Source organism: Delphinapterus leucas, chromosome 19, assembly GCF_059928025.1.
Source record: "Delphinapterus leucas isolate spDelLeu-1000000601 "Yukka" chromosome 19, BTC_Dleu_Yukka2, whole genome shotgun sequence".
Lineage (NCBI taxonomy): Eukaryota > Metazoa > Chordata > Mammalia > Artiodactyla > Monodontidae > Delphinapterus > Delphinapterus leucas.
Genome location: NC_143147.1, coordinates 19201693 through 19221631, shown reverse-complemented (window position 1 = coordinate 19221631; position 19939 = coordinate 19201693). Strand labels below are relative to the sequence as shown.

General features: G+C 51.4%; 1 protein-coding gene across 7 annotated transcripts in view; it reads left to right on the top strand.

The window, feature by feature from the left end:
• The window catches only part of RAP1GAP2 (RAP1 GTPase activating protein 2), a 186911-nt gene that overhangs the window by 77852 nt on the left and 89120 nt on the right, over window positions 1-19939 (top strand). For all 7 annotated transcript variants that reach the window (XR_016388881.1, XM_022595921.3, XM_089900603.1 and 4 more), the window contains one exon: window positions 4046-4130. Coding sequence is in view for 6 of the 7 variants with exons in the window: in XM_022595921.3 (XP_022451629.1) it covers window positions 4046-4130 (85 nt within the window). In the remaining variant the exon portion in view is untranslated. The remainder of the gene's footprint in view (window positions 1-4045; window positions 4131-19939) is intronic.

Genomic DNA, 19939 nt, shown 5'->3' with positions numbered 1-19939 from the left:
AAGGACCCTGGAGGCCTGGGTACTGTAAGTGGGGTCTTTGCCTGGAGATCTGCCCAGTTCCCTGTGAACAGCCCCATCTGGGTGAATCATCCCCCGGCTTTCTCAGCTTCCTCTCCCGGCTCTTTGATCATTTCCTCCTGAGATTTACATTTGGCTAAAGCCAGATAGGACCTCTCCCGGCCTCCCTGAGCCCTCCCAGCTGGGGAAAGAATCCCAGAGTAGAGAACCTCAGTGCCAGGCAGCTCTGGGGCAGAGGGAAGCTGAGTGGGCTGCGCCTCCAGGACCCCAGAGGCGGGAGGCTCTTCTGACCTGCTCATTCACACCTGCTCTTACCACCCTTCTCTTTTAGCTGATTGTGTAATCTCCCTGCTTCCCTCCTCTGCCTCTGTCACCAGCCCCTCTTCTTCTGGGTTCCTGGGTAGGTCTGGGACCCTGCGGCCTTAGAGCTGCCTGTGGGCTGGCTTGGCTTGAGAGGCAGTTTTCAACCTTAGTGCCATGACCCATGTCAAGATCACTGTGGGTTACAAGAAAGTCATTACAAATAAGAGGGAGGTTACCATTTCTGCTAATAATTTACCTTTTGCTTATAATAAATTAGAGCAGATTCAAGGTTATCTCTTGAGATAATCATGTCACTTTCACCACTCAGTAAGTGTGATGTGTTTGGCTGAGAAAGGGCTAGAATTGCATTGAGCACCATGTTCTTACTCTGTCTTATCTTAGCACCAGCTGGTGGCTAGGCTGGGCCTGGCTGTCCTTGGGAGGGTGGCTCACACGCAAATGTCATTGGTTGTGAGGTCTGGGGCAGGGCGAGGTTGAGCCCAGCTGACCATGGCAGGGGTGGTGAGGCTGAAGCAGGGATTTCATCCTTTTGGGTTTTGGTCTTCCAATTACAAAGCCAAGGCTAGAACATGGGACTTGGGCAGTGTATTTGTTTCCTAGGGCTGTTCTAACCAAGTACTAGAAACCAGGCAGCTTAAAACAACAGACATTTATTGTCTCAGTTCTGGAGGTGAGAAGTCCAAAATCAAGCTGTCAGTATGGCCATGCTCCTCTTGAAGGCTCCAGGGAAGAATCTTCCTTGCCTCTTGTAGCTTCTGATGGTGGCCTGCAATCCTTGGCCTTCCTTGGTGCTCCAGGTGCATCATTCCAACCTCTGCCCCTGTTGTCACATGGCATTCTCCCTGTGTGTCTGTGTCTTCAGGTGACCACCTTCTCCTCTTATAAGGACACTAGTCATATTGAATTAAGGGGTCACCTTAATGACCATATCTTAACTTGGGTACATCTACGAAGACCCTATTTCCAAACGAGGTCACATTCACAAGTAGGTGAAGACTTCAAAATATCTTGGGACTTCCCTGGCGGTCCAGTTGTTAAGACTCTGTGCTTCCAATGCAGGGGGTGCGGGTTCGATCCCCGGTCAGGGAGCTAAGATCCCAAATGCCGCACAGCGCGGCCAAAAAAAAAAGACTTCAAAATATCTTTAAGGCAGTTCATGATTCAATCCGTAACAGGCAGTCAGCTCTTAAATAAGTACCTTTGGCTCCTAGGAGGGAGGGCTGAAGTCCAGAGTAGGGTTTGGTGCCATGTGGCCCATCCCCTCCCATAAAGCCATTCCAAACTATCTAGGTACCAAGGCAGGGTAGTTTCTGATTTGCGGCCATCGGTGTGCATGTGCTCTGGGTTCTGATCTTTTTGAGGGCAGTGGTCATGCCTTCTGCCCAGCCTGGTGTCCCCTCTGGAGTCTTGGACAGGGCCCTGGAGCTAGCAGGAGGCCGGTAGCCACTCGTGCTCCTTCCTGCTCCAGCACCTTCCGGGCTCCAAGCATCCTTTGGGAAATTATTCTGGCAGATGCCCCGTGCTCCCATGTGATAGCCCTCACCAGCTCCTGGAGACTGGTCCAGGGAGAACAGACTGGCTCAGGGGAGAGAGGCTTAGTCCACGAAGGACTGGGTACGAGGGCCCTTTGCCTGGGACTCAGGGACCTTGGTAATAATCTCAGCTGCTCTGGTCCTGCGAGCGTGGACATATTCCACCTTATGGAGAGAACCGGACAGTGTGACTATGTATATGAGGGTCTCCCGATCACTGATATGAAAAACCTGCTGGCATGGCCCTCCTGTAGGGTTTGTGTTCCCAGAGAGCCAAGGCGGCTACTGGTCAAGTTTGCCCACAAGCCATCTCCAGGGGAGTAAGCCAGAGGTCCTCAGCTAACCCCACACAGTCCTGTAGACTCTGGGTGGGGGCTTGCCTCCCCTCCCTTCCCTGCATGGTTTTCCCTTCCAGGCTCCCAGACCCACCCAGGAACTGCCCTGCCCGTCCTCACCTCAGGGGACCTGAGGGTGATGCTCCCGTCTCTGAACATCTTTCCTCCCTTCCTTTTCCATCATCATGAGTCTTGGGCTGCAGGCCCACTGAGGAGGAACAGTGCCTGCTTGGAAAGGGTAAAGTGGCTAGGGGAAGCAAGCTTGTTTCCCACCCAGCTCTGTTGGATCCACAGGCAGGCGAGGGCCAGAGCAGCCGGACGTTACCCACAATGGTACCATCCAAGGCCATAAATGCAAGGGGAGGCCGGTGGCTCTGACTGAGAAGTAGGAGGAGCTGCGTCCGTTCCTTTGTGTGTGACCGCGTGTGTGCGCACGTCTTGAGTGTTGAGTCTTGGCCCTTTGGTTTTTGTGTTAGTTACAGCCTGGATCAGGAGGGAGGGGACCCCACTCTCCAGTCATCGGAGTGAGTCCAAGGTCCAGGAATAAAGGAGGAGGGAGGCAGATGGAGGTGCAGAAAGGGGGATTGGCAGGGTTGAGGTTAGTGGGGTCACGTGGATCCTCCACCAAGCCAGACGTTCACGCAGCCTCCTTACCTGGCTCCCTGGAGGACAGGTGACAGGGACAGGCAGGGGCTGTACCAGGGTAGCTGGGCCTGCCTGGGCTGAGGGGAGCCAGGCTGGGGTGGTGTCTGAGCCCCAGGGCCAGGGTTTCCTCTGGAAAGACGGTTCCCTCTGTAGGGAACATGGCTTCTCTCACGAAGGGGGGCTTGGGGTTGGAGCTGTCACCCCCATTGGCAGGACATGGGCTGGAACAAAGTACAGAAGCATTCTCTCCAGGTGGCAGTGGGGGTCCTTTGGTCATTTAAGTGGGACCAGGTTGGGGGCTGACTCTTGGCTGCTTCAGGGTGGGGCTCTGGAGAAGCAAACAGTTGCAAAATTGGGGGCTTTGTGGCTCAGCCTGGTCTTCTTAGGCTCTTAATTCTGTTATCCTTGCCTCTCCCTCCTGTCCCAGGATATAGCCAGGGCACGTCCTGGACACCAGAGTCCCTCGTCCGGAGACTCCCCCAGGCTCTGCCCAGCTGGCCCTGTGCGTGACCATCGCTCTGAAGGCTTTTCCGTGACACACATTCTCCCTACTGATTGGACTGTACACTAGCGCTCCCTGGTCACCAGCAAGGGCCAGATGGAAAGTGGGGAGTGTGTGAGAGCAGCGGACTTGTCGCAATCGTGTTGTCATGGTGACACAACTCTGTTTAGCTGCCTCTCCACGGTCCTAGCCCACATGGACTAAAATAAGCTTTACCTGCAGCGTACACAGCAGGCAGCCCTGTCTTCCCAAAGTCTGACCAGGGCGTGTGTGTGTGTGTGTGTGTGTGTGTGTGTGTGTGTTTAGGGACAAAGGGGTCCCCCCAGGGAGGATGAACTGAAAACGTTTACCCCTCTCCCCTTCTTTTCCTTCCCAGTCCTGTATCTCTTTAGACCTGTGGTTCTCAGACCTCAGCATCACAGTCACCTGGAGAGATGGTTAAAACACAGATTCCTGGGCCCCATCACCCGGGAGTCTGGCGTGCACCTGAGAATGTGCATTTCTAACAAGTTTCTGGGTGATGCTGTGGTGCAGGAACCTAAGATTTGAGCACATCCTGGCAAAGAAATGCACTGGCTCTATTTTCTGCATGTGTTAGACTGTGTCCTTAAGCCCAGCTGCTGTTCGAGGAGAGAGGGGAGGGGCAGACAGGCCCCCACTCACCTCTTCTGTGTTCTGTGGCCTAACAGGAAGCAGGAGCTGGCCAACAGCTCGGATGTGACCCTCCCGGACCGGCCGCTGTCCCCTCCTCTCACTGCGCCTCCCACCATGAAGGTAAGAGGCTTCCGGCTGGTAAATGGGGAGGGGAAGTGCGCGGGGAAAGTGCTGTTGCTTTGGCCCCTGGCCCGGCTGCTTCTGTCCCCATGGGGGCCTTGGAATGTCTCCACACCTCTGAAGGCAGCGTCCACTTGAGATTACCAGTGTAGGAGGAAAGTGTGATTGTGAGGTTCGGGGGTGTCAAGGGGCAGTGAGGAAATAGACTGGGGCTGAATGGGGTGGGCGGGATGCTTGGTGATTAGCGAGAGGCCTTGTGGAGCTGTAGGTTCCGGCACAAGGGGCCCAGGCGGGAGTAAGTGGGGACACTCAGAATGCAGCTGGGAGCCTTACGGGGCTACTGCCCAGAAGGGCTGCCTGGGGCTGGGGGTGGGGAAGGAGGGGTCCTGTGGGCTGGGACCCTCCTGGGACTTGAATGGCACTTGTGTGCTGCTCTACCTGCCTCTGACTGGCCTCCTGGGCTGGCCCTGTCACCCTAATCTCTGTGGGAGAGTTGCCTTGGGGGTTCTGGGAGCCAGTAATTCTTTCCCTATTAGCACTTCATTCACAAGTCTCTCTCCTGGGAGACTACATCCCAGGACCCTGAGGGGGCTACATCCTCCCTACACCGAGCTCTCCCCCTTTACTGTTCAGTCTTCCTGGCAGGGTGGCCACATGGGCCTGAGCTGGCCCTCAGGGAGGACTTTGGTTCAGCCAGTAATCCTGCCTAGGCAGCAGTGCACCTCCCTCACACTTTGCCAGGTGAGGACTAGGTCTGAAGACGTCACCTGAGTCATCTGAGGTCCTGGGGTTCTGCTACAAGGTGACTCACAGGGAAATAATTAGGTATCTCTTTCCTGGGAGTCCCTGTTGTGCCCCCTCTTCCCTGACCTAATCTGTTGCAAAGTGATACCCTCAAAGGAGGTAGATAAAAGCCATCTTCCCATTGTCATCCCACACTGAATGCCCATCACACACAGAACTGAGGGGGAATATCACAGAATGGCAGTCAGAGCCTGTCCTGGCTGAATTAGGAATGCAGGAGTAGGTAGGATGCAGGGCTGACCTAGAAGACAGCTCTGCTCTCCTGGTGGGGTACCCAGGGGCATTGAAAGCCAGACCACCTTCATCAGCCTAGTCACAGTGCTGGCATCCGAGTCAGGTGCTGGGGTGGCTTGTTTGCACAGGGTATTACTGAGACATGTCGCCATTCTGAGTTTTAGTCCCTTGGTCTGCAGAGTTGGGTGTGGGATGCTTGTCTCTTTGCTCATGGATGGCGGGAGTTTGCAGGGAGGAATTCTGAAAGTCTCCTAGGAGGAGTCACTGAGTTCTCTTGGCAGGCTTTACTTATGTGCTCATTTAATTTACCCAACACCCAATATTTATTTGAATGTTGTGTTAGTCAAGACTCTTGGTGGCAAGTGACAGAAACATAACTCGCTTTGGCTTAAGCATAAAAGAAAATTTATTGCCTTCGTAATGGCAAGTATAGACTCCAGGCACGGCTGCATCCACGAAATCCGTCTCTTACCATTTCTCTTCTGTGTTTCATCCTTTGTCAAGCTCTGGCTCTGTGGTGGCAGATGGTGACAGTAGCTCCTACTTGCTAAGTAACTCCAGTGGAAAGAAGAGTATCATTTTTCCCCCAGTAGTTCTAACAAAAGTCCCAGGGAGGAAGCTCATTGGCTGGGCTTAGGTCACATGTCTATCTCAGAGATGGAAGGCTCTGATTGGCCAGACCTGGGTCTCTTGCCCACCGTGTAAACCAGCGGTCCCCAACTTTTTTGGCACCAGGCACCGGTTTCGTAGAAGACAATTTTTCCACAGACTGGCGGTGGGGTGGTGGTGGTGGTGGAATGGTTTCGGGATGATTCAAGTGCATTTCATTTATTGTGCACTTTATTTCTATTATTACTACATTGTAATATATAATGAAATAATTATACAGCTCACCATAATGCTGACAGGAGGTGGAGCTCAGGTGGTAATGCGAGTGATGGAAAGCAGCTGTAAATACAGATGAAGCTTTGCCTGCCACTCACCTCCTGTGGTGCGGCCCGATTCCGAACAGGCCGCGGACCGGTACCGGTCCACGGCCCGGGGGCTGGGGACCCCTGGTCTAAACTGTAAGAACGGATAATGGGGGAGGGGTGGCGGTTTGAAGGAAAATTGAAGATGCTACAATGAGAGGAAGAGGAAACGGATGCAGGGCAGGCAAGACCAACAGCTTTCTACTACACGTGCTGACCATGTGCCAGGTCTAGTGCTGAGCACTGGGCACCTAGTAGCAACAAGGCAGTATGATCCCTGTTCTCTTGGAGTTTGTCATCCAGCTATGGAGACAAAAGTTGAAAAAATAATTTCAAGAATGAAGGATGGACAGTTAGGTGTGATGAATGTTCCAAAGGAGAAGCACAGCATAGCTCAGACAATATAAGGTCTGTGGAGGGGAGATCTAATCGAGCCTTGGAGAGGGTCAGGGAGGGCTTTGAGGAAGTGGTGCTTAAGCTGAACCCTGAGAGTGGAGTAGGACTTAGTGAAGCAGAAGTGCAGTCAAGGTGGAGGAGAGTGTTCTAGATGCTTATCACTCAGAGTGAGGCCAAGAGACCAGCTGCACCTGCCTCATTTGGGAGCTCCTTAGAAATGCAGACTCTCAGGCCTCACTGCAGACCGCTGAATCAGGATCTGCATTTTACCAACATTTCCTAGTGATTCACATGCACATTACAGCTCCAGAAGCACTGCTGTAGGTTCCGTCCTCCCTGAGGCAGGAGAGAAGTTTATTCTCGAGGAACAAGAATGGCTAGAAGAGGGAGACGCAAGAGGGAAGAGATATCGACATATGTATATGTATAACTGATTCACTTTGTTATGAAGCAGAAACTAACACACCATTGTAAAGCAATTATACTCCAATAAAGATGTAAAAAAAAAGAATGGCTAGAGCACTCACAGTTAGGGACCAAGAGGCAGACCCTTGGGATTTTTGCCTAAGATTTTGGGCTTTATCCTAACTAGGGGCATCGAAGTCATTGAAGATTTTAGTCAGAGGAGTAAGGTGACAGGACTTTTGCAAAGTCACCCTGGCTCGTATGGAGGATGTGTGGGATGGAACGGAGTGGAAGTGGGATGAGTGGGGAGGCCACTGCAGGAGTCCAGTGGGAGAGGACTGACTCTGAAGGGCCTGTGACCACCTGGAAGTGGTCAGATCTCAGAGATCTCCCAGGAGGTGGATTGGTGAGATATGAGGATTTGGGGAGAGGTAGGAAGCAAGAATGGTCCCAGGTTTGGATCAACCGGATAAACGATACAGCCATTCTCTGAGAGGGGATGACCCAGGAGGGAGGATGAGACTTTAAGTTCTAAGTGCTGAGTTGGACATGCTTGAGGCACCAATGGGGGTGTCACTGAGCAGCTGGGTATTTGGGGGCCAGGCTCAGAAGAAGGGTGTGACTGGAGATAAAAATCTGGAGTCTTTTTTGTAGAGATGGGAATTGAAGCTGGGGGTGGAGGGGTGGGTGGGTTGGTGAACTCTCCAGGGAGAGGATGGAGTGGGAAGATGGGAGATTCCGGGGATGGCCTCCCCAGGGAAAGGCTGGTGTGGACGAGGCTGGGGACATGGTGAGAGGGATGGGCAGATGTGTCAACTACGGTGGAGAGACCAAGTACTATGTGGAGCTTATGGTGGCCTCTGGGGTTAGTGTCCTGGTGGCTACTTAAAGCTATGATGCTCATTTACCTCTCCGCAGCCTGCTCAGCACAGAGGGAGCAGCCGTGTCGGGACTGCATTTACCAAGTCACGTTGTTAGGCCAACGCGTCCCTGCATTGAGTTCAGGGCAGCAACTGCGTCCTGTTCTGTGGGTTCCTAGTTCTGGTCGATGTTTATGGTGCGTTGACCATGCTGGAATCCAGGTTGGAGGAGCAGGCACTTCCCTTCCACTCCTCTGGTTTTGTCTGAATCTCCTATCCCAGCAGACCCTCTTTCTCCAGGTAATACTCTTCTAAATTAAGCCAGAATACAGGGACTTCCCTGGTCGTCCAGTGGTTAATCTCTGCGCTTCCACTGCAGTGGCCACAGTTTCGATCCCTGGTCGGGGAAGTTCGCATGCTGCACGGTGCGGCCAAAAAAAAGCCTGAATACACGTGTTCTTCAGGATGTGGACTGAAGCCCCCTCCTTCCCTATCACTTTCACCTGTGGAGTCACCTGTGCAGGTCTGGGCTCCCGCCTGCGATGTCCTCTCCAGGGTGGGATTAGGCCTCTGCTTTGCTGATACCTCCCAACTTCCCCAGGTTATTACTGCACATCGAGGTCTGAGACACTGAGGGTGGAGGTTGGAATCTCTCCAGGGTCACTGGCCCTGGAGTTCCATCAGCCCCTCCTCCCTCCCAGCATCTGGGCAGTGGAGGAGGGTCTCATTTGGTTCTCTTGGCAGTGCAGGCTTGGGTTAGGGGTGGCAGTGAAACCCCTTTGGTATTGAGTAGCTTGGGAGTCACAAAATGTCAGGGATGGGTGATCCATTTCCTTTTTAGGGAAGCTGGAGGCCAGGAGGTAGGAAATGACTTGGCCAAGGTCCCATTGAAGATAGGTGTGTTCCTCCTGTAGTCATAGAGTAAGTTCAGTTCTAAGACCCAAACCATTTTTGATAAGATGCTCTCATCCCACCCCACACACCAGGGACAACCTCCTCTAGTTGCTTCCCCCATTGGGAAGGGACTGCTGGAGCAGAAGCTGGCCTCCAGCCCGAGAAGCGCCCTCCACTCCCCAGGCCCCTGCCCCCCACTGGCATGCCTGCTGCAACTGGTCCTTTACGCCCCCTTCTCCACCTCGTTGTGTTTGTGGTTTTCAAGGGAATTTTTTTTTTCTCACTAATATGAAACTGAGGAAAAGCCACCAAAGAGATGCCGAGCAGATGGGCAGAATGAGAGCCCAGTTCCCAACCAGAATTCAAGCTGTGGATGGTGCAGGGTGGGCTGGGAGAGGGGTTTGGGGCTGTCTCCTTGGGAATGCTGTGAATTGTTTCCCCACATCTTTTATGATCTGGTTTTCATGCCCAAATGGATCACCAGGCACCAAGGAGAGCGGGTGTGTGCCCAGCATTGCGCTAGGCCCCGTGTAGTCAAACTGAGGCTGCCGTCCTCGTTCCTCAAAGAACCTGCTGTCTTCGGTGGGCCTTAACAGAGCAGAAGAAACCATATGGCTGAGCATGTGACAAGCTGCAGTGTGTCATCTCAGTGGGGGGGAGAGGAGTGAGGATGGCTTCATGGGGAGGTGGGTGGGGGAGTTGGAAGGGACCCTAATGGCAAGCACGGGGGTTGAGTGACCCCCTGGGACCGACCATACAACAGCCTTTTGGGCGTGAAGGGGTTGGGATTGACCCTCGTGATTCTTTTCCAGCTCACAGTAAGTGCACGGGGCGTTCTATTGAAGGTGGTGATGCTGGGACTTGGTGTGTCCTTGATCTGAATTGTCACACTCGTCTCTGGAGCCCCACCAGGGCTGGGCTGGCCCGGTCAGCTGGGAGGTGACCCTTTCTCAGCCTTCTCCATCCCTCTTTGTGCCAGTCTGAGGACAGCCTCCTCCACCCCAGACCTTCTCCTTTCCCAAAGAGAACAGGGAGGGCTGGGGTGCCCGCTGTGGGGGGAGCAGAGAGTCTTATGCCTGCTTTGCCCCCCTGGTCCTTTGCTCTCCATCACTCACCGATGCCCTCGAAACCCTCAGTGATGGGTCAGGCAGGTGCAAAGTCCCCACATGTTGGGGAAGAAAGTGGAGGTCAGAGGTGCCTTCTCTGCACTTCCTTCATTCCCTTTGGACAGAGCTGTGCTGGGTCTCGGCCTCCTACCCTCCCAGGCTCCCGAACTGCCCACCAGCCACTTTCTGGCCTGGGTGGGGAGGCGCTGGGGTTTCCTTTCCAGCTTGTAGCACTGCCCCAGGCCCGATGCCATCTCTTGCTTTGCCTGTGGTTCCTGCCCCCTGTCTCCTGTTCTCACTGGGAAAAGAGATCACCCACCTGCCTCTGTCAGGGTTGAGTGAGGGGGTGTCAGCCCCTGTCACATCTACCAAGTTTGTATGGATGAGATGAGGAGGCGTTTGTGGGAAGGATGTTGGGACCCCTCTTGGGAGGAGGCAAGAAGGGCTCAAGGACACCAGCAAGGGGGTTTGGTTTCCCCTGTTCAAGAAAGCTCGGCAGTTGGGGGCATGACAGTTGGGACAAGCGTTTGTTGCGGCCCATGACCACCGCTGCAGGAGGTTTAGCTGGCTTTCTTGTTGGCGCTCCTAGGAGAGCTGTCTCTGGTCCCCACGCAGACCCTATTTATGTCGCTGGTCCAGATGCTATCTCCTCAGGAACCACTTCCCAGGAGGCCTCTGATTTCATACAGGCCAGTGGACAGGGGAGCCCAAGGGCAGTGTAGATGCGAGGGGAGCTTAATCTGGCTGTGCATCTGTTGGGGGGCACCTTGGAGGCTTAGAGAGCTGGGAGATGTCTGTGTGTGCACCACCTGCATGAACCCACCCCTCTATTGTACCTGATTTTGTTCATTTTTTTTTTTTTTTTTTTTGCGGTATGCGGGCCTCTCACTGTTGTGGCCTCTCCCATCGTGGAGCACAGGCTCTGGACGCGCAGGCTCAGCGGCCATGGCTCACAGGCCCAGCCGCTCCGCGGCATGTGGGATCTTCCCGGACCGGGCACGAACCCGTGTCCCCTGCATCTGTTCATTGTTTTAAGGCCAACTAACCTACACTTCTTGCAAATTACTTTAGGTGTAACCGGATTTTAAAAATTTACATACATTGAAATGCATAAATCTTGACTGTGTACTTTTATTAATGGATACACCCATGGGACCCATACTCTGATTCAGATAGGGGACCTTTCTCTTCCCCCAGAATGTTCCACTATGTCCCTTCCTAGTCAATCCCAACCCCCTCCCCTCGGGAAGCAACCAGTATTCTGATTTTTTTTTTCCACTGTAAATTAGTTTTGCCTGTTCTAGAACTGAATTTAAAAGGAGTCACGGGGACTTCCCTGGTGGTCCAGTGGTTAAGACTCTGTTTCCAGTGAGGGAGGCACGAGTTGGATCCCTGGTCAGGGAACTAGATAAAAAAGAAAAAAAAAAGATAAAAGGAATCACATAATCTGTACTTGTTTGTGTCCAGCTCAGCATAATATCTGTGAGATTCACCCATGATGTAGAGCGTATCAGTAGTCTGTTCCTTTTTATCCCCACTGTATGAATACAACACAGTTTATTTTCCTGTTGAGCGACATTTGGCTTGTTTCCAGTTTTGAGCTATAATGAATAACCAAATGCTCTGAATGTTCTGGTGTAAGTTTTGTTTTGTTTCGGACATGTGTTTTCACTTCTCTTAGGTAAATACCTAGAGGGAAATGGCTGGGTCAAAGGGGAGGTGAATGTTTAACTTGATGTGAAACCGCCAAACTTTTAGCCAGGTGGTTGTGCCATTTCATGTCCCTACCAGCAGTGTTGTGAGAGCTCTGACTGCTTCACATCCTTGTCAACGTTTGCCATTGTCAGTCTATTTAATTTTAGCCACTTGAGTGGGTGTGTAGGGAGGGATATTTCATTGTGGCTTTAATTTGCATTTGTCTGATGACTAATGACGTTGAACACTTTCTCATACGCTTGTGGACCATTCTTACAGTTCCTTTGTCCCTCCTCCCCCTTTAAAATGGAGTTGTTTGTCTTCCTGTAGGCATTCTTTACATATTCTAGATACAAGCTCATTCCTTGTCTTAACAGCGTCTTTGATGAACAGAAGTTTTGATTTTGATGATGTCCAATTTATGGACTTTTTTTTTCATTTTGTGTCTGTAGCTTTCTTTGCTTATTCCATATCACAAAGATTTTCTTCCATATTTTCTTCTAGAAGCTGTCTAGTTTGAGCTATAGATCTAAGATCCATCTCAATTTAATTTAATTGTGTGGCATGATATAGGCATTGTCGGGCAGCAAGCCTTATACTTGCCCAGCCTCGAGACAGAAAGCCTCGAGAAGGAAGAGCCCAGAGTCGGTGACAGAGACATTGATGGTTTAATGGACAGGGGATCTTACATGTCTGAAGCAAGGTCCTGGAGTGACACCGCACTGTGTGAGGCAGACGAGGGCAGGACAGGGCAGCAGTCTTCACTACTGGAGGGGAGAGGGAGGATACCCGTTATAGTGGGAATTGACATCAGGTTGGCTCATTGGTTCCCAGGGAAGCCAGCAGAGGAGCACGTCCTTCACCGCGCCTTTGCGCCTTTGATACGCTATCATGGTGGAGGTGTTCTGATCTAAAGACGAGAACCAGCTGGGTCGGAGTGGGGGGCAAGTATGTAGGCCTCTATGACTAAGAGGGAAAGTCTGTCAGGTGAGTAGGGTATAGGTGAGGCAGGGACCAGTTGAGCAGGGGGATGTATAGTGAGCAAGAGAATAGCCATCTTGAGTGGCCTGATGGTACCGGTATCTAGGTCCATTTATTCCCATATGGATATCCAGTCATTGAAAAGACTTAGGGTTGCTTTGGTACCTTAGTCAAAAATCCGCTGGCTATGTACATGCACCCATGCACGTGTATGGTTGTCTCTGTAAGCCGTGATGTTTCTCCAGATCAGGGCTGGCAAATGTGTGACACTTGGGCCGCCCCACCAGCCTTCTGCCCCTATGGCAGTTGTTAGTAATGATCATGGCACCCTTGCCCATGAGTTTAGATGTGGATTCAGAGTCCTCTCCAGCAAAGCCCTGCAGGTAGGCACCGCCAGTCATTTGAGCTGACACTTGAGATTAATTGCTTCTGGCATCTCTGATTGAACTTGGCGGAAGAGGTTAAGTTGTTTGCTCCATGTCCCACAGCTGGTGAGGGCAGGGCCGGGATTTGGACTCAGGTCTGTCTGTGTGGCTCGGAAGCCGGTACTATCTTAACCACACTCCGGACTGCTTTCCGTGAGTCATGTGAGCATGTTACTTAATCTCCCTGACCTCCAGTTTCTTCCCCTGTAGAATGAGGACAATGGCCACCTGGAGGAGCGGGTGTGAGGAGTAATGAGGTAAACCATGACGCAGCTAGTGGGGTGCTTAACACATAGTGGGGGCCCAGTAAGTGGTTGTGATAATAATGATGATAATTATGATGGTGATGACGGTGATGGTGATGGTGGTGATGTTGATGACGATGTAGTTCTTGCCCTTGAGAAACATACAGAGGGCTTCTCTCTAGGGAACTGGGAGCCACCAGCACGTGAGAGTCCTTTGCCTGTTCCCATGGAGCCTTCTGAACTGGAGGCCCCGGGGGGGCGCCCTGCCTCCTAGCAATTGCTAATGGAGCCCAAACCTCAGGCTTTGGCCTAGGCATCCAGTTCACTAGGGCCTTATTCCTTCTCTCCTTTGTTTCAGGGGCACAGGCCAGCTGGGCTTCCAGAATGGTCTCTCTGGGAACCCTACCTCTCTCCTTTGATTCTCCAGCCCATCTCCCTTTCCTTCTGACAGGCCACATGGTCTCCCCCATCAGGGAGGTTAATCCAGTTCCTTTGACCTGGACCCAGATCCCTTTGAGGCTCTTTCTCAAAAAGGTGACACATATGGAGTAGGAGTTAAGAACACAGTTTCTGGAGCCAGCTTGCCTGGTGTAAGGCTTTGCCATTTCCTAGCTGTGTACCGTCTCTGGGCCTCAGTTCCCTCATTTGTAGAGTAGGGATATGAGAGTACCTGCCACGTGTGGTTGTAATGGGGATTAATAGAGATGATGTACGTTTATCACTTAGAGGCACGTGACGTGTGCTGCAGAAATGTTAGTACTTATTATTCCTCCAGAGAACAGCAATGCTCAGAGGGAAGGTCTGGAAGGAAGTACACTGATTTTTCTATTGCTAATATAGTTCCTCCTCAGGACTCCCTGATGCCCTGCCTGATACCCAGGACTGAGGTGCCTCTCCATAACGAATGAACAAAAATTGAAATTGCATTTTGTGTGATTGGCCCCACCTGAGCCCTGTCTACCAGACCCAAAACCCTGCCTGATAAGTATGGATGACAGTAAGGGTATTGGAAAAAGGCCCAAACCAAAGATCCTGCCCAACAAACTCAGATGGACCTAGGGGAGGGGTCTTTAGGGAGGAAGCATCCCTCTGGATCATGTTCCCATCACTTGAAGTCAGGCTGCCCTGAGCTAATCAGTGTTCACAGACCAGGTGGTCCCCATGGTGATAGGGAGAAACTGTAAGGCCGTTGTCCTCATGAAGGATTTTGGGATTGGACTGAGCGGAGATCTGGATAATTCAAGGCCATGGAGTGTCCTGGGGTTGGCCTTGGAATGCATTTTATAATCTGTTTGTTCCCATCAGAAGGTTCCTTCCTAATTCCTTTTGCCTGCGGCTAGTATTGAAACGAGTCTATATTTCTAGACAGATACTGACCGTGTGCCCTGATAGAGCACTTGGCATTCAGGGCGTCTCCTTGGGGATGCTTCGCATGCTGCTGTAGCCCTAGTCATGCCACCTGCCTTTGAAGGCCTGGCAGCTGTCCTACCCCATAACTTAGCCTCTAGTTTACAACATCCCTGCTTGTTTTGGTCCTGCCTTCCCCGATGGACAACCCTGGGTCTGGCACACAGAGCCCGGGCCTGGCCCTGGGCCTTAGTAACAACTGTGTGACATTGTGCAGTTCGGTCATCTCCTAGGAACCTCAGTTCCTTCATTTGTGGGACTAAGCCCACCCCGTAGGGTTGCTGTGAGGATTACAGGAGGAAGCGGGTGGGCAAGGGCTTCATGCCAATATAACGCCACCCAGGTGTTATATTGGTATGTGGTGGATACTCGTGGTTTTTATCGTGGGCAGTGAGCTAAATACTTGTGTGGTGGTTTCATTGATTATCCCACTCCTCTTCTGGCTACCATAGACACTTCTGCACTGAGACCGGCTCTGGAGTGGGGTCTTGCCAGATTCCATGCCCCGCCTCGCATCCCCACCCCATGCATGCTTAGGGGTCATGTCATTGACCTGACACTCAAGCCCGGTGTGTCTGGTGCTTTGTGGGACAGTGGACAGTGGGTTTTGTGTTTGTTCCTGGAGGGAGTCACCCCTGCAATATGAGTCCCGTAGGTACCTCCTGTGTGTCCCCCTCCTGTTGGCTTTTTTCCCCTGGACCCCTAGTAGATTCCCTGTTCTTGGATGAGTGTGGAGATGGTGTTTCAGGCCTTAGGGTGTCTATTCATTTCCTGGGGCCACTGTAACAAATTACCACAAACTTCGTGGCTTAAGACAACAGAAATTTATTCTCTCACAGTTCTGGAGGCTAGAAGTCTGAAATCAAGGTGTCGGCAGGGCTGCGCTCCCTCCAAAGGCACTAGAGGAGGCAGATCCTTGCTTGTTTCTTCCTGTAGGCCTGTAGGTGGCTATAGGCATTCCTGTGGTTTGGGGCTGCATGATTCCACTCTGCCTCCGTCTTCACATGGCCTTCTTGTCTCCCTGGGCCTGTGGGTCTCTTATAAGGATTTAGGGCCCACCTGGATCCACCTGGCTCTCATCTCAAGATGCTTAATTATGCCTGCAAAGACCGTTTTTCCAAATCGGGTCACATTCACAGATTCTTGGGTGGACATATCTTTTTTGGGGGGCACCATTTAACCCACTATAGGGTGTGAGCGGCCCTCTTTCAGGAGCCCCCGATGGGAGGCTGGTGAGGCCCAGAAGCTATGCCAGCACCTGCTTACTTTTGTGTAGTTGGAGGTCATTCAGGTGTGACTGCAGGTGTGTGTATGTGTGTGATGGGGCAGGGCGTTGCTGGAGCAGGGCTGGGAGGAACTGGCCCAATGCAGCCCCAGCTCCATGGCCCGAGGGGACAGGACATGTTCTCCTATCCTTGTTGTCACAGGGCCTGGTACATAAGGGGCCCAGAGCAGGTGCTTCATAAACGCTTAGTGGTCGGTGCTTAATGCATACTCATAATAGGTGATTTATGAATTCTCATCAATTGATCCAGCCTTGAGAATGTGGCATTGAACTAAAAAAGCCCACTATTTTCTTGGAGAATTTTTCTTTTTTTAATAAATTTATTTATTTATTTATTTTTGGCTGCGTTGGGTCTTCGTTCCTGCACGCGGGCTTTCTCTAGTTGTGGCAAGCCGGGGCTACTCTTCATTGCAGTGCGCGGGCTTCTCACTGTGGTGGCTTCTCTTGTTGCGGAGCACGGGCTCTAGGCACGTGGGCTTCAGTAGTTGTGGCACGCAGGCTCAGTAGTTGTGGCTCACGGGCTCTAGAGCACAGGCTCAGTAGTTGTGGTGCATGGCCTTAGTTGCTCCAGGGCATGTGGGATCTTCCTGGACCAGGGCTCGAACCCATGTCCCCTGCATTGGCAGGCGGATTCTTAACCACTGCACTACCAGGGAAGCCCCATCTTGGAGAAATTTTTTAAGATATATATTTTTTTGCAAGTGAACAACAACCCCTCACCCCACACCCTATTTTAAATAAAGTGTTACATGCTTCTTATAAAAAAATGTAAGCAATTGTAAAGTATAAAGTAAAAAAATCCAAAACAAAACTCTAGTAATAATCCCACCATCCAGCCATATTCATCATTACCATTTGCTAAGCCTCGAGACATCTCGGTGTCATGCACACAGACAGAGGCATAAATAAATGGGATCTGACTTACTTCACTCTGTATGACAGACTCTAGGTCCATCCACCTCACTACAAATAACTCATTTCGTTTCTTTTTATGGCTGAGTAATATTCCATTGTATATATGTGCCACATCTTCTTTATCCATTCATCTGTTGATGGACACTTAGGTTGCTTCCATGTCCTGGCTATTGTAAATAGAGCTGCAATGAACATTGTGGTACATGACTCTTTTTGAATTCTGGTTTTCTTAGGGTATATGCCCAGTAGTGGGATTGCTGGGTCGTATGGTAGTTCTATTTTTAGTTTTTTAAGGAGCCTCCATACTGTTCTCCATAGTGTCTGTATCAATTTACATTCCCACCAACCGTGCAAGAGGGTTCCCATTTCTCCACACCCTTCAAAGTGAGAGAGTGGCATGGACATATATACACTACCAAATGTAAAATCGATAGCTAGTGGGAAGCAGCCGCATAGCACAGGGAGATCAGCTCAGTGCTTTGTGACCACCTAGAGGGGTGGGATAGGGAGGGTGGGAGGGAGACACAAGAGGGAAGATATATGGGAACATATGTATATGTATAACTGATTCACTTTGTTATAAAGCGGAAACTAACACAGCATTGTAAAGCAATTATACTCCAATAAAGATGTTAAAAAAAAGAAATTGCAATAAATAAATAAATAAATAGGATTGTACCATTTGTGCTCACTTGTAATAAAAAAGAGTTAAATTCTATTTTATTTGCATTTAATTAGTGAAGAGAAAACCAGGTGGCTCAGAAGGAATCACTGAAGTTTAGATAAATTTTTCTGCTCCAGAAGAGATAGTAACCCCTGTAAGAGTCCTCTAAAGATGAGGTAAATTATTCTATTAAATTATTTTATTAAAAAAATACAGACAAATTTTTGGTTTTTTTTTTTTGGCTGTGTTGAGTCTTCGTTGCTGTGTGCGGGCTTTCTGTAGTTGTGGTGAGCGGGGGCTACTCTTCGTTGCGGTGCGCAGGCTTCTCATTGCGGTGGCTTCTCTTGTTGCGGAGCACGGGCTCTAGGCGCGTGGGCTTCAGTAGTTGTGGCATGCAGGCTCAGTAGTTGTGGCTCACAGGCTCTAGAGCGCAGGCTCAGGAGTGGTGGTGCACGGGCTTAGTTGCTCCACGGCCATGTGGGATCTTCCCGGACCAGGGCTTGAACCTGTGTCCCCTGCATTGGCAGGCAGATTCTCAACCACTGTGCCACCAGGGAAGTCCCCAAACAAATCTTTGAGGGTGGTGACATTAATTTTTTTAAAATAAATTATTTCCACTTTATACATAGTGTTTGGCTCCCTTCTTTGGGATATGAGAACTAGGTGATTTTGGAGGAGCGGTAGTGCCGTCTATGAACGGCGTGGCTCGCTCCTTTTGAGGGAAACTGCCATGCCCTTACCAGCAGCCTGGGCTGCCAGGGTCTGCATCTCCAGGTATGTGGAGAGGTGGAGGGGAGCCTTTCAAGAGCTCCAGCCCAGGTCCACGTGGAAATTAAGCAGAACCTGTTGCGGGAGTGAATTGGGTTTGCCAGCAAATGACACAGCTGAGCTGATTTGATTTGGCAGCAGGACCGAGAAGCTTCTGAAATGTCAGATGTTAATATGATGGCTGGTTGGCTCTAAATGGGAAGCCAGGAGTGAGGGGTGGGTGGCCTGGTGACGTCCTCTGCTGTGGAAGGGGAGATAGGAGGGGGGAGGGGAGGGAAGAGGAGAGGGAAGGAGGGAAAGCAGGTGGGAACAGGCAGGAGGGGGATGAAGGAGGTCAGGTGGATGGGCTGGGTTTGCTTCTTTGAGGATCGCTAGCTGGTAGGCCTGGGCCCAGTTTGCTTTGTTTGACCAACATGGTATTAAAAAATTAATTTCCGTACTATTGGGAGGGATGTGCTCTCTCCAACTATTTTGCCTTATATCCTCCCTGTGTCTAAGGGCATCCAGGTTTAGGACCTTTTCCAGATGCTCTGCTACTGTTTCTAGAGTTTTCCCTTCCCAGGGACTCACCCTGGTGGGTGGCCTGGGCCCAGAGGAGACCAGCATTGCATCTCGCCCCAGAGATGATGATTCTGAAAATCCACTGGACCCCTGATGGCTCCCAGCATCGCTGCCTTGTGGATGTCCAGTTGGGTTTCAGGACAGCATTTGAGGGTCCCTTTGGGGTGGTTATTCCATGGTCGGGAGAGCCAGGCGGTGAGATGTAGGAGACAGGAGCTACGCCTTGTGTAGCTCCGTCTCCTCATGCTTGATGGCCCTGTGTTGAACTGGGAAGATGTGATGTCCACCCTTTGAGGGTATGATGGCTGCGAGGAGGCCAAGCCCCAGAAACCATCTCAGAGAGTGACCCAAGAAGGGACATGACCTCCACTGAGTGGTCTGGTGGTCCCTGCTTGGGTGTGGAAGCAAGGGTGGCCTGGGTATGCTCAGAAAAGCAGAAAATCCTTGGAAGATCCTCTCCCTGTCACTTCCCCGTGAGGGGATGCGTCCTGGGGTCTGGGGTGGGGGGGAGAGTGGGTCCCTCAAACATTAGAATAGTGAAGGAGAAAGCAGGTCAGGAACCATGGTGAGATCTGAAGAGCAGGAAGGTGGGTCTTCAAAGCCTGGGAGGATTCAGTAAGTGTCAGGGATGGGCCTTGTCACCCCAAGAGCAAAGCTGAGCCACAGATCCAGAGCCTGGGGGTACCTGAGGTTAGTGCTGGCAGCGGCGGTGGGAACCTTGAAACCCAGGCCTCCCAGGTCATCAGTCCAGCCTGAGTTGTCATGGACGGGTGGGGTCCCAGGTCCTGCTGGCATGGCATGGTCCTCTGTCATCTCCTGGTCAGCCTTTCTCCTTGCTTGTGGGTCCCAGGCCCAGTGAAGGTCAGGAATCCACACCTGGTTTCCTGAAGATCAGCAAAGAGCTTCAAGGCAGTTATCAAAATACCGTTCATCCCAGACTGTGACTATGTGTCACAGAACATTTCAGTTATGCAGAGCAGGGGCGTGGTGCTCGAGCATCAGAGTTCCTTCCTGCCCATGGTTACATTGGACTTGTATCTGTCGAGAGGTCTGTGTTAGTGTCTTATGGCTGCTGAGACAGGTGTTGACAAACGTAGTAGCTTAAGACAGCACAGATTTATCATCTCAGAGTTCTGGAGGTCAGAAGTCTGCAATGGGTCTCACTGGGCTAAAATCGAGGTGTCCATGGGGAC